Source organism: Ailuropoda melanoleuca, chromosome 1, assembly GCF_002007445.2.
Source record: "Ailuropoda melanoleuca isolate Jingjing chromosome 1, ASM200744v2, whole genome shotgun sequence".
Classification (NCBI taxonomy): Eukaryota; Metazoa; Chordata; class Mammalia; order Carnivora; family Ursidae; genus Ailuropoda; species Ailuropoda melanoleuca.
The window spans coordinates 134,626,954-134,642,227 of NC_048218.1; the positions used below are offsets into that span (position 1 = coordinate 134,626,954).

Genomic DNA, 15,274 nt, shown 5'->3' on the forward strand with positions numbered 1-15,274 from the left:
TTCCAGAAGGAAAGACATTGTGGGATAGGTAAAACATGCTTAATGCCTTTGCTTTCTCCTTTTTTCCCCCTCCTTTTGTTTTTCATTCGGTTCTAATTCACTAATCAAAGAAAAATGCAATCTCACAAAGAATACAATTAGCTTTCCCTCTAATTAAAAATTTACCTGAAATTATTTTTTCCTAAATATGGAGGAAATAAGCATTAGTATAAGAAATTCATAAATCTGAGTTGAACTGAAATCAACTTATAATGATCTCTATATAATGTATGTGTCTGTATGATCTCTGTATAATGTATGTGTCTTTTCTTCCTGGATGAATTGTATATATGCCTTTTAGGAGCAAATAAAAGGTTAGGGAGTCAGTCCCTTGTGACTGACCAGGGATATAGCTGATGATGTGTTTAATTTACAATGAGTAATACTTACTGCATCTTTTCCTTTCATTATGCATTCTTCTATTTTTAGTGCCGTACTAGGCCAGTGTATCTGAAATAAAAGATAATGCACTATTATGCAAATGCAAACCACAATGAAAAACCATTTCATTTTTTCTGTGATCCTAATATGCTTTCATTTTGTTCCATATCCTGAGAAGATAAATCAAGACTTTATCTTCTTTCTATCATTATTTGCCTAATGAGGACATACATTTGAACTTTTATTTCATGCTCAACTTAGTTTTTAAAAAAATCTTTCTGAAGGCTCCCTCAAGACTCAGCCCTTCAGAGGCTGCCCACGCTTCCAGCAGCCCTGCTCTGTCCTTACTGCCATGACCTCTGCAGTCCAGTCTTTCCCCTGGTCCTGTCTATCCCTCCAAGTCAGGCACCTCCCTGCATTCCCTTTGCATTTTTACCACTTAGCCAAGTTTGGTGTGTGGGGACTTGGTAATGTTGGCTAAGTGAGTGATTAAAGGATGTAGGACTCCTGTATTTTGGAGGGACACCCAGACTGCCTCCAGATCTCCACCACATCAAACATGGTCCATCTCTGTACATGTCCGAGATTAGTAAAAGAGCGTTGGTATGTGTAACCAATGGAGTGGGGTTTGTATATATAACCCAAGAGTAGAATTACAGGGTTTTAGGGTAAGCATGTATTTAATCTGTTAACACAGTGCCAGAGTGCTCTCCAGAATGGCCGCCTGTTCATACTCTACCAGCGATATCCCTGTATCTTCACTGACACTTGCATTATGAACTTCCTAATTTTTTTAAAGATTTTATTTATTTATTTGACAGAGAGTGAGACAGCCAGCGAGAGAGGGAACACAAGCAGGGGGAGTGGGAGAGGAAGAAGAAGGCTACCAGCATAGGAGCCTGATGCGGGGCTCGATCCCAGAACGCCGGGATCATGCCCTGAGCCGAAGGAAGATGCTCAATGACTGTGCCACCCAGGTGCCCCTATGAACTTCCTAATTTTTGTACTAAGCCCCTCAATTCTCAATTTAACCCTTACCATAACTTTATAGAAAATGTACATTTATCTGTCCAGCCCCACAACGTGGTACATCTATGGATGGGAACCAAGGAATGTGATCCATTTGAGTAAGTGTAGCTAGTGGTAAGTTGTCCCAAGGCCTTACACCTCCTCGTTAATAGTTTATCCCCACATCTGATGGATCAATCACCCTCTCCCACCAGGCCGAAAAAGCTCAATTGGCCCCCTTTCCTGTGTGTCTCTCAGAATTCTGGGGAGCATCATCTCAGGCTATTGTGTCATTTTCATGTTTTCCTGCTGGTTGCGTGATAACAGATTCTGCTTGGAGGGATACTGGCTCTGACCAGAATACCCTGAAATTTTTTCTTCATTGCTTTCAAAGGCTTTCACTTTAGATCCATATGCACTGGGGTTCAGAACTCCTAAGATGTCCTCTCTCTCTCTCTCCTACGTCCATGACCCTTTGAGCCAGGCTACATTAATATTTCTTTGATTCTCTTCTTTTTTAGGCAATCACCTCCTGTTCTCAAGTTAACATTTGGGTGAAGGAGTAGGAACTTCCCAGCAGAGTACCTGGGCCTCTCGAGGGATTAGTATTACTACAACTAAACTTTTCCTCCTCAGGATACTTAAGAGTCCCCAGGGGAAGGGTTCAGGTATAGCCTCCTACTACCCATGGTCAGTGTTTACTGTCATTAGACTATTGTTTAGGCCTGTGTCAGTTAGCCAGACTCTTTTCCTATCTATGGAAATCTACCCCCTTAAGGCCCTATTATCTCTCCTTGATCTCCCTTCCTTCCACCTACCACCACCCTTTTCTGTGCTCTGTTAGCCAGAGAAACAATTCTGGGTATCAAACTAAATATTAGATATTGCTGATAAGGAGCTATTTTTTTTTAATTTAGTGAGCACGCTCTTTATCTTTTTAATTAGTGGCCAACATTTACAAATGAGAAATTTTGCATAAAAATTAAAATTTCCGGTTTCTCTAAATGAGCCAGGCACTCTCCGATTTGCTTCAGACTTCTTTTGCCTGACTGACCCCTGCAGTCATTTTAGTTTTTGAAAACTGATGTGTGTGTATGTGTATATATATATATGAATATGTGTATATGTGTGTGTGTATATATACATATATACACACACACACATATATATATACACACATACATATGATTGAATACCAAATATGGTCACGATTTAAACTTTTTTTTTAAAGTTGTGCCCCATAAAATAACATGTTAGGTATTTATATGCGAGAAGTGAAAGAGGCTTATCAGTTAACACACATTATGTAGCCAAATTCAGTCCGTGATATATGAATAATATTGGGAATTTGTAAAAGTTGTATCAAAGACATTTTATTACAATTTTATTACGATGACTTTTACATAATTACATGTATTATCATAGTTACGTAAGCACGCCATGATTTCAATTACAGGTATAAAATATTATTTTGATATTCTTATTAGTGTACCGGGCCCCCAAAAGTTTCTAACAATATTCAACATCAGGTGTTAATAATGCAGTATATAAACTTAAAAAAAATCATGCGGTTTCATTTAGGTTGCAACACAGAAAAAAAGACAAAGGAAAAATGTAAGAATGTAAAAGAATCAACTAAGAAGGCAAAATCCCTCACATAATCCTAGAATCAATGTTCATGATGGCAGCAGGGAATCCAGCAGTGGATCAGATGTGATTCAGGAAAGACATCACATATCATATCAATGTCAGATTCAGATGCAGCCCTGCATCCACTTCAGCAGAGTCACTAATACCATGAGAGGGTAAGCATCCTAGAAGTGAGGATGTGGAATTTATAAACTTTACTGATCCATTATTTTGGAAAAAAAATTTGGCACCTGGGGTGAGATTTTTTTCAGATGATTTCTAAGACCCATTTTCACTTGAGATTCAATTTGGTTTTGGAATTATGATTTTACTGTGGATGCATAAATTATCCAAAAGGATGTGCTAGAACATGTGCATATGTATACACATGTATATGGATAGCATATATTATATATACACAAGTAAATATAAATACAATTTTATTTTAGGATCATCTATCATTGCAAAGATTTTCATGACTAATTCAGTAATTAGCATTGATAAATCAGAGAATACCTCACTTGTAATTCTGAATCTTGCTTTGTATTCTTAACACAATTTAGGAGATACAGGGCTCTTCCTCTTCTTAAGATATTAGCATCCCTTCTTATTCATTTTTCATTATGTAAAATGATGACTTCTTTAAACTGTGTTTTCAAAATTTCAAACTAAAACTCAACCAATTCTTTAGAAAAATATACTAATTTCAGCTTTTCAACACTGAAATAGTATTCAGACCAGTAAAAACACCTCAACATACTATATCCTGTATTCCCCTAAATGACTGCTTCATAACGATTATTTCTAGGACTATATGAATACATTGTTTAGGGGGCAATTCTTTACAGAATTTCTACACATCTTCTGACAGCTTCTATTCCCCATTATCTTTTCAAACAGGCCTAAAAGTAGAGATAGAACTTCCCTTCAGGGAAAATGAAAGACTAGTTTCCTGACCAGGATAATAAAGTGAAAGTTTCCCTCTAGACAAAGGTTTGAATAGGTTTGCTAACACACCCCTTAGGAGATTTCCTATTTGCTAAGCTTGAGGTTCATCAGACATAAGACACACTCACTGTGTGTGCAGCATCCACTGGGATGCTATGTGCCACCCTGTGGGACTTATGGGGGCAAAACAATTGCTGGAAACATCATGGCCATGCTATATATGCTATGCTGTGGCTAATAGAGTCCTTTCTCTCTGACCCATGAGTCTTATGTCTTCTGGCAACATCTAGGAAATGGTGACCTGCTAACTTGCTATCTTACAAGTGAGGTAAAATCTCAGACCCTTTACAGTTTTGACACCAACAAAAGATAATATATTTTGTGATAGTGAATACGATAAACGGCTTTTCTAAGGACTGTCAGAATCTGTATTGTTTTTAGCAGCAAATGTAATCATGTCGGTTGCTCTTGGAAAGAAAAAGTCATTCCCTCAGGCACATCTTATAAAGTTGTTTCACAACAAGACCTTTCTTCGTATGTTTTTCAATGTTTCTACCCCCTCTGATCCTCTGTATTGTTCTTCTTACTTTCCCTACTTAGGATTATATTATGATTTATGTACTTAACTGTAGCTCTCATATTAATCTGTAAATTAGAGCAAGGCAATGTCTTATTTCTGTATCCCTAGCAAGGCACAATCCCAACGGGGCACAACGTCTTCAATGTGGTTACTGCTTATTCAATGTCTATTGATTGACTTGTATCAATCAATACACCTTATCACATTCACTGTAAAGTCCATCCACAGTAAAATTTGAGAGAGAAGCTTCACTGACATGAATATGCTGTAAATAGTGGCAAAGGAACGAGACAAGTAACAATTTTCAGTTTAACGAGGGAGGAAATCCTGTAGAATGTTGACAAAAATCTAGGCTTTGAAAGACTGGTGGGATGTCTGAAGACAGAGAAAAGGGTCTTAACCAGACCACTTTGAGAGGATGGCAGAGATGCAGAAGATTAAATTATGAAAACTTACTAAAGTCCAATACACAGGAGCTCCCCAAAGAACAATGTCATTATTCAAGTTTTGTTGTTGTTTTAGTTTTTTTTTTAACAACACTTAACAGGCTTGGGATGGCATTCAAATGTTTGTTCATGTGAAGAGATGAGAGAGTAAGACCTCGTGAATATGGAGTTATTTTAAAGCCACCATGTACAACTATCCTGCCAAGATAGCAAGGGAAATTATTTTCTTCATTTGTTGTGGAAGTCAGGATGTATTTTGGTTCCGCTCCAGCGTTTAGCAACAACAAAACCCCATCAAATTAAGCTATTTGTTCTGTATAAAACATTTTTTTAAAGGCAGTTAAACAACAGGGTGTAATGCTATTTCCAAATTTTCTGTTCCAAAAAGGTATAAAAAGCAAAAGGTTAAATACACATCATTTCATCCCAATACTCCTATAATACAATTTAATTGTTCCAATGCACATTTACAGGTAATTTACTATTCTTGCATATCTCAAAGGAGAAAAAAAATAAAATAAAAATTAAATTACAAAGCCATTTTTTCTGGACTCCCTAGTGAGTCTCATAATTATGCTACAATTAAGGATTTAACAACTTACTGTTACAAGATGTTATGACACTTAGAGATTTAGGGAAGCAAAAACAAATCCATGAAGAAAGAATAATTTAACTGTCTAAAAAAAGATGTCCATTTATAAATAAATAAATAGATAGATAGATCCTGTAAATCTCTCTTCATGGAATATATTTAACTATCTTAGATACTATTATAATTTCACCTAATATATTCTCTGTATAATTCTATTATTCTAGTAAAAATGTTTATTTATACTTAAGTTCTTTCTACATTTCACATCTACACACAGTACCTGTGTCCATCAATGTATATTTAAATTATTTGTCCCATAAATATCATGAAAAGAAAATATATTTTGAGTATAACACATTAAGACTCCTAATGGTTTATAAATGGTAGTCTTCAACCTGACATATTATCATTTTTAGTGTTAACGCTTTTATAATTATAATGACTGTCATTATTCAAGTAGTTTTTATGCCAGAATTATAATCTTTTGAGCCATAAACAAGATTTGTATTTGAAATGTTTACATGCCAAAGCATTTGAACTAGGACAATATTACTACTACAAGAACATTACTGGCCTGATGCATGCCCTTTTTAATGGATGAAATTTACTCAACTGCTAACGTTAATGTGAAATACCATCTGCTATTTTTATGCAAATTATATTTTAATGCCTTTTTCTACTCAGTAAAAAAAATTAAATTCTAAAATACAAGAATTTCTTTTACTTTTGATGGTAAAAAAATACAAATACGTTCAAAAAGAGAAATGTCTAAAAGAACTGTATGTACAAATATCCAAATTAGCTAGTGTAATGTTAGCTTAAAATAATAGTGGTGAGAAAAATTTAGGAAAAAAAGCCTGAAATTTAGAAGCTTAGAGAAAAACTATGGATGATTGTTAAATTCAAAGTTTATTACTAATATGGGACAGTCTATGAAATATGGGACTTAAATAAATGCATCTACTTTTGATTTCTTTGGGAAATGGAAAAAGAATATTTTAGACCTTAACTAGTATTGCTATTTATTTTCCAGAGAAAATTTTTGACTTGTTTTCCAGGAAATTTCAGTAACCCTCACAAAGCACAGATGGCAAGGCACTATAAAGACAGAACACGGCCAACCTAATCTCTTACCTTGGTTGAACACTGGAGTCAGTGGGGCTCTCCATCTTTGCCGTAAGTAAACAAGTGGGGAACAGTTCCTTCTTAAACTAGTCAGTTTTTCTCCATTCCTGTCACCAACAACTAACTATTCCACTAGTTCTTCACCATTACTAAGGTAAAATGCAGTTCTAATGGAATAAGACCCAAGGGGAAAGAACACCACATCACAAAAGGCAGGGCTAATGAGAGAGTGAAGACCAGCTGGGAGACGTGAAGTTCACACCAAAGCACTCATCTACATCTCAGTGTGGTGACACAGCAGAAAGAACATAGGCTTCTCAGACAGATAGACCTGGTTTTCAATTCTACCTACTACTTACTGGCTTCACGGCTTCATTTTCCTCTTCCTTCCATTTATCCAACACACTACTGCTAAAGGAATCATGCTATAACTACAATTCTAGGAATGTTATGCACATATTCAGAATCTCCTACTGGTTCATGCGTTGCCTCGACTGTTTCAACAGCACGGCAGTCAATATTCTCCATTATCTAGTCCCAACCACATTTCCATCCTAAACTCTCACTTTGTACCCTGTTCTCACACCACTCACATCCCCCCCACTTTACCCATCTACTTCGGATATTAGTCATTATTTTAAACTGCTCTAAAATTTCTGTTCCTTCCTCTATTCGCTCTGTTCCCACCACCAATCTGTAACAAATTGAAATTCCAAGTATCATTAAAAGTCCAATTCAAATTATATCTCCTCCAGGAACCCCCACTCACCAGCTTTCATAAACTTTCTTAGCATTTTAGACATCACAGTTTTATATAAATTGTACTGTATATGGCAAATGTGTATGTATGTATCTTCTCCATTATATTATACATACTTTAGGGTACAGACTGTTTTGTTCATTTCTTCATTCTTCATATCTCCATGTAGGTTTCTAAAATGTATTTCAATAGCCCTCAAAATACCTCGGACTCTTTTACCTTACTTAGATATGGCAAGACATTACAATTGTGTGCTGATTCGATGTCTAGTTCAGACAGTAATCATGGCAGCAAATGTGTAGACAGAACTTACTACATTCTAGGGACTGTTCTAGGCATTTAATAACTCAATGAATCCTCTCATCAAAGCTGTGAGACAAGTACTACAGTCACCTCTCTCTCACAGATAAGACAACTGAGAAATAGGGATGGGGAATAAGTTGCCCAAGATCACTCATCTCGTAAGTGGCAGACCAGATCCGGGAGTCCACGCAGTCAGGCTATGTATTCCGGGTTCTTTGTCGTTACATTCTGCTACTTTTCAAAAAGTATTATAATATCTATGAATTAAGACAGCTAAAACGAAGTAAAAAGTTAAATTAATATGTTGGCTATTTTTATTAAGTTTCAAAAAAAATTGTGGTCAGCTGATCCTCATTCTAGAAATAACACACTGATCGGAAAAAATAAGGGCACACTTTCAACCAGTAAAGAAACACAAACAAATATATCATATCTAACACTTCCTTAGTGGTAAATGGAAATAAATGTGATAAATGCAAATAAGGAAATAAATTTTTCACATGGAATATAAAAAAGTACAAAAATGTTTTCATTAATTCTTAGATGGTATATGAAAAAATTTAGCTTATGTAATATCAAGAGGGATTTTTATTTTTGATTATACTAGTTTTTTTTTAAAGATTTTATTTATTTGACAGAGATAGAGACAGCCAGCAAGAGAGGGAACACAAGCAGAGGGAGTGGGAGAGGAAGAAGCAGGCTCACAGCAGAGGAGCCCGACATGGGGCTCGATCCCACAACTTCGGGATCACGCCCTGAGCCGAAGGCAGACGCCTAACCACTGTGCCACCCAGGCGCCCCTGATTATACTAGTTTTAGTTTACTAATGAATATATCATTACTCATCATTTTGAAAGGAAATACATTATTAAAATGTTTTAAAGTCCCATGAAAAGCTTTCTTTAATCCTGTTTTAAAAGACTGAATTACTAATAATTGTGTAAATACTGTGTTGGCTTTTAAATGCTAAGAAAATACCAGCATGTTTTGTAGTTATTTCTTTTTTTCCCCTTTCTTGAGCCTATTTTTGATATATCTAACATATACAGAATTTTCTCTGAATTGTTAAAAAAAACTTAACCTCATTAATTTCCCATGTATCTTTTTAAATCCTCCTAGACTTAAGTCCAATTAAATTATACCAGTGATTAAAGTTCAAAAAACTATGTTTCACTTACAAATAAAATTTAATTCTGTTGAGTGTGAAGCTGCTAACCTGAGAATTTAATAATAACATAATAAACTGTCATTATCTCTTCTGGCTACATCTTGCCTTTACAAGAGGTATAAGTGCTTCCTCAATACAGAATTATAATTTTAAAATTAAGTAGTAAGCAAAAGAAAATTTAATGAGGAATGTTTTAAAAGATGAAAGCAAAAGCCAATTTAAATATGAATAACCCCGAATTTCCATGGTTAGAGCCCTATCCCAATTTAGAGACTACGGGATTTTATCACAAACAAATGCTTTTTAAAAGTGAGATACATATCCAGGCTGTATCTGCAGGAATTCAGGTGAAAAATGTCTGCCAAGATGTTTTGTCCTTACCTTTCCACATTTTCTATTCATACTAATGTCCTGATCTTGTCATATTATTATCAGAAAATCTCAAGATGTCTTAATTTTTTTCATTCAAATAACGGTTTCCTCTAATTTAGTCCAAATCTTTTTTATACCAAAGGCTTTAGAGAAAGATAAAAAAGAAAAAAAATGTTTTTAAAAAAATTCTCAGCAAGTTCCAGACGAAATCAGAGTTTAATCAAAGAAGTCTCATATTATCTGTGGATTTTAGAGATCTTTGAAGACAGCAATTTGTAGAAGCTAACCTCTTGTGGCAGGTTTAAGTGTCTCATAAAATAAAATAAAAACATGAGATAAAACAAATGGAATTATGAAACCGAAATTTTCACAGCGAATAGTAGGATTTAACACCAGATTGACTTTTCTGAGCGTGAGTCAAGGTCTTTTATGAATGTAATACAGATACAAGAGAGCAGAATTTCAGTGTAAAAGACTATTATTACATAGTTTGGGAAAAGCTATGAATGAAATAATTCATAAAGCAAAACCAGTATTTAAAAAGACTAATATAATGCAGTAAGTCTGTTAAATGTTCTTATCTACTTCAAAATTACAGCCTTATATGTGTGTATACTCATAAAAGTTCAGATTATTATACATAAAACAATTATTTATTTGGCATCACATATAGGACCAGTATTTCCTAAGGCTAACAGGGACACATAATGCTTCAGTATTTCACAATCCTGGATGCACATTATAGTCACCACTTCAGTCATGGGGGTTGGGTGGGGGGGTCATCACAGCATAGATATTATTTACAAGGTCCTTAGGTGTTATTAATGTGCTGACAGAGTAAAAACTACTGCCACACTGTAAAACAGAAGCCTACCTTGTTTGCCAGTGGGGAAGTGGGTAGGTGGTTGGTGGGGGTAGGGGTGGGGGCAGAAGGCAGACAAAATTAACCTAAAAGAAATTAGAGAATGATTAGTTTCAAAGTGTTTCAGTCAATAAGTACAATGGGAATTGCAAGAGAGCAATGAAGATGACATATTTATTGATGTCAGGATTCACAATAGACACAGTTTCACTCTTTTATTGTCCATGTGTTTGAGTGCCTGCAACTTCAAACATGAATATAACACAGTACCTCTTCTAAAGGAGCTATCTTATAAAGTAGACTGGCAAGTAAACAGCCAATTTTAATATGAGAATCAAAATCAGACCAATGATTAAGAAAGGACTAGGGGAACCTTCTCCAAATCTAGTTTAGAAGAGAAAGGAAGTAGCTTTAAAAAAAAAAAGTGGTATTTTTGAAGGCTAGTCCAGGGAAGGAGAGTGCGTAACAATAAGGAGATATTAAAGAGAAAACAGAGGTGCTCAACATCACTAATCATCATTATACCACAATGAGATACCATCTCACAACTGTTAAAATAGTTATTATCAAAAAATCAAAAAGTAAGTTTTAGTGAAAATGTGGAGAAAAGGAAAGTCTTTTGTAGTGCTGATGGAAATGTCAACTGGTATAGCCACTACGGAAAACGGCATGGAAATGCCTCAAAAACTTAAAACCAGAATGACCATATGATCCAGCAACTCTACTTCTAATTGTATATCCAAAGGAAATCCGAAGAGAATATCAAAGAGTTATCTGCATTCTCATGTAGCATTATTCACAAAAGCCAAGAAATAAAACCAACTTAAGTGTCTGTCAATGGATGGATAAAGAAGATGTGGTCTAGATATATACAGTGGAATATTATTCAGCCATGAGATAAAAGGAAATCCTGTCATTTGCAACAACATGGATAGACCCTGAGAGCATTATGCTAAGTGAAATCAGACAGAGAAAGACAAATACTGCATGGTATCACTTATATGTAGAATCTACAAAAGTCAAATACATAGAAACAGAAAGTAGAATAGTGGTTGCCATTGAAAGGGGGATGGGAGGATGGAGATGGGAAGATATTAATCAAAGGGTACAAACTCCCAGTTATAAGATGAATAAGTTCTGGGGACCTAATGTACAGCATGATGATGATGATTAATATTGTATTATATACTAAAAATTAAGTCGTTAAGACAGTAAATCTTAAATGTTCTCACTACAAAAAAGAAATGATAACTATGTGACATGATGGATAGGGTAGCTAATGCTATGGTGGCAATTATTTTACAACACATAAATTTATCAAATCAACATGTTATACACCTTAAACTAACACAATATCATGTGTCATTATATCTCAATAAAGCTGAAAAAAAGTGACAATACTAGTGATCTGTTAGCAATGTGCTGGTGTAGACAACTGGAGATGAGACTAAAAAGGTAGATGAGAGTAGAACTCAAGGATCTATAACTTCGCAAAAATGAGAACTTTCTGTTTCTTTCTACTCAAATTTTTTAGAATGTTTTATAAGATGAAAATTATGGGGCAAGAGTTCTTAACTATGGCCTGAAAAAAGAATTGAGGAAACGTACCAGCTTCGATTGAAAAAAAACACATCATTATTTACTTGCATAATCTCCAACTAAAATTTAGCACCTCTATCACATAAATCCAAGAAGTAAATCACAGTAGTATAATGTCTGTGGCTTAATAACCAAGAGAAATATCTGATATTTTATTTCTTTTAAAGATTTATTTATTTTAGATAGAAAGAGAGAGAGACCATGTGTGGGAGGAGGGGCAGAGAGAGAGAATCTCAAGCAGACTCCCTGTTGGGCATAGAGCCCGTGTCAGGGCTCAGTCTAATGACCCTGAGATCATGACCTGAGCTGAAACCAAGAGTTGAACACTTAACCAAGTAAGCCACCCAGGAGCCCCAAGAAATAATAGATACTTTAATATTGCTTTAGAGTTGTTACAGGTATCTTAAAACATTATTAACATTCATCATTACTTTGAAATTAGAGTACTGAAAAGAGCAGTTGCTAGGTCTCATTATTTAATATATTAATTAAGAAGTTACATGTTTTCATACTATGAATTATTATTTTTATAGTGTGATAGCTTTATTTCAATATATTTACAATTTGATGACTTTTTTCAGTATTTTATTTAGTAACCCTACATAATGATTTAATGCATTTAAGGGTTCACAGACTTCACCAGATTGCCAAACAGATCTGTGACACACACAAAAGTTTAAGAACTTCTATACAAAACTATATTTGTTGCTGATTTTATAGAAAGAGGAAATGATAATACAGCAAAGACAAAAGATAACCAATCCTTAAGAAAAGTCAACCGGGTGGAATACAGAGCACGGGTAGCAGGAATGGCACTTTGTGAAAGGAGAAAGAACACCTCCCGCCCACCCCATAACAAGGAAGGAGGTAGAAAAGCCACACAGGAATAGTAGCCTTGGTGATCAGAGAGAGAGGATCCACCTGTTTGATGGTTTCTATTTTCTACTAAAGTTAAAAATTAAGATCTCTCCCTGAAGAGATCATCAGGTCTAATCCACTGTGACACATCCCTACACCAGTGCCTGTGGGCCGCACGGGAAGCACGGACACTCTCTCACCCCAAGGGATCAACAATCAACAGCTGGACTCATATCCTCATAAAGCTCTGTGCAGCTCCCAGTCTGTCTCCACCTTTCTGAACCTTTCAATCACTTCCATTAAATCATCTCAAATGCCTGCTCTGTAACTGCCACCTCTTTTTACAGTGTTCCAATTAAAACCAGCTCGTCCCCTGAAACTTTTGTTTCTCTACGAGCCATCTCTAATGGTGGTGGCTTTTTTATTCTCAACTCACACGTTAAGAAAGATATTTTAAGTGATCCTTCTTGCCCGTTCCTAATTTTCACTCTAAATTCATCTACCCCATACAGATTTAAAACAAAACAGTAAATGTAAAACCCTTGCTACTCTGAAGCTCATGTGGGCACAACCATACCACCTGCTATCTCTGCTCAGAGTCATCCACCATCATCCTTTGTCACATGCTCCTCTTCAATGGAAAGATTTTTTTTCACCTAGATTACTATTTTCTCTTCATAAGGATGAACCATCGGCTATCACCCTAGCCAATGGGTGTCCTATCCTCTGATCTTTCAATGATCTGCCCTTGGAATCAACCTCAGCCACACACTGTGATGTGGCTTCTCTAGCCCTCCACAGTCCACCATGTGAGCCACTAGCCACAAGGGGCTATTGCGCCTTGAAATACGGCTAGTGGGAATTCTGTGTAGGTGGCTTATCAAGTAACACTTCCTCAGAAATATTTTCCTGACCACCCTATCCAATACAGCAACCCCTTTCCTCTTGCCTCCTTAACCAGATTTATTTTTCTCCATAGCTCTTGTCACTATCTGCTATTATAGTATGGTATTTTTCTAGTTGGCATTGTCTAATCTTTTACAGTGTGTATGTCCTGCTTTTGAAATAAAAATTGGGTTATGAAAACTATAATCAAAATAAGTAAAATTAAAAATAAATAAAAATGCTATTGTAGTTGCCAAGACAGTGAGGTATGGGGTGGGAATAAACAAATGAATCAAGGGAAGACTGCTGAAAAATATGTGAATGAAAGAAACCAATGGAAGAAGGTTTGAAGGGTGTGTGGATTGCCAGGAACTCAGACACTGCTGGAGGGAATGGGACTTTGTAGAACTACTTTCTACTTTGGAGAAGATTAGGCATTATCTTACCCAGGTGAATATTGACAACAATTAACCTATAATCAGCAATATCCAAAATATATGCTCTGGAGGCATTCCTTCAGGAATGTGTATTAGGAGATAGTTACTATAGTAATCATAGAAACATCAGTAAAGCAAAATCCTGGATACCATCCAATTGTCCTTTGACAGGTAATGGGTAAATTGTGCTATATTTGTATGATGGAATGTATTACACACTGGTCGAAGTGACTAGTAAGAGCTTATACATAGCTTCTAATATGTGCAAAGCATACTTCTTGGTCCCTTACTTACATTAACTCAGTTTTGTCCTCAGAGAAGACTAACATTTCCCGTTACAAATGAGGAAAACAGAGGCGTAAAGGGGTTAAAAAATTTGCCAAGTGTTATAAATGCAGAGCCAGGATTTGAACCTAGAAATCTAACTTGTGGTCCTAATTCACTATTCTATTTCTACAACAAAGGGACTATAACAATAAGGAGGATGACTGACTCTAAGAAATAATATTGAATAAAACAAAACAACAACAAAAATAATTCCAGGAGAGTGCAATATACTATTGTATATCATTTTACATAGCCCAAAACAAGTAACTCTAAATAATATATCATACAGGAAAACATTTACTATAATAAGTTTTCAAATAAAAACAAAAAACTGACATAAAACACAGGGTGGTAACCACTTGTATGAAGCAGGAGGCATGAGGAGGGAAAGATAGGTAGTTGCATCTATGGTGGGATTGTGATATTCTCATTCTTGAGTTGGGGGGGGTTCACCGGTGTTGATTTCATTATTATGCTTTCTAACATGTTTATTTATATTCTTTTGTGTATCAAATATTACATTTCAAAAGATATTAAAAGCTAAGAAATAAATACAATGTGAAAAAATAGAGAAAATGGACTTTGGCTACTCTCAAGGTACCTGATTGCAAGGGAAAAACAAGGGAGTTGGGAATCACATGGATATATATTTAAGGGGAGATTTTTCTATGGTGGTGTCTGGATCTTGCTCATAGAATGTTGGGCTAGACTTCATGGTTTGATCTCAGCAATTCTGCCTCCCAAGCGGTATCTGGTAACATCCAGAGACTTTTATTGTCATGATTGTGGGGATGCGTTCTGCTGACAACTACACAGAAGCCAGGGACAGCTAACTAGTCTACAATGCACAGGACACCCCCTTCCCCAACTTAGACCTATTCATAATGTCAACAGTACTGATGCTGAGAAACCCAGAGATAGATAAAGCAAAGCAGGAAAGATTAAAAATATAGTA

General features: G+C 35.7%; 1 protein-coding gene across 1 annotated transcript in view; it reads right to left on the reverse strand.

Moving 5' to 3' along the window:
- The window catches only part of SEMA3E (semaphorin 3E), a 233,796-nt gene that overhangs the window by 85,013 nt on the left and 133,509 nt on the right, over positions 1-15,274 (reverse strand). Inside the window, exon 4 of the mRNA XM_002917731.4 lies at positions 430-489. Within this exon, the coding sequence (XP_002917777.2) occupies positions 430-489 (60 nt within the window). The remainder of the gene's footprint in view (positions 1-429; positions 490-15,274) is intronic.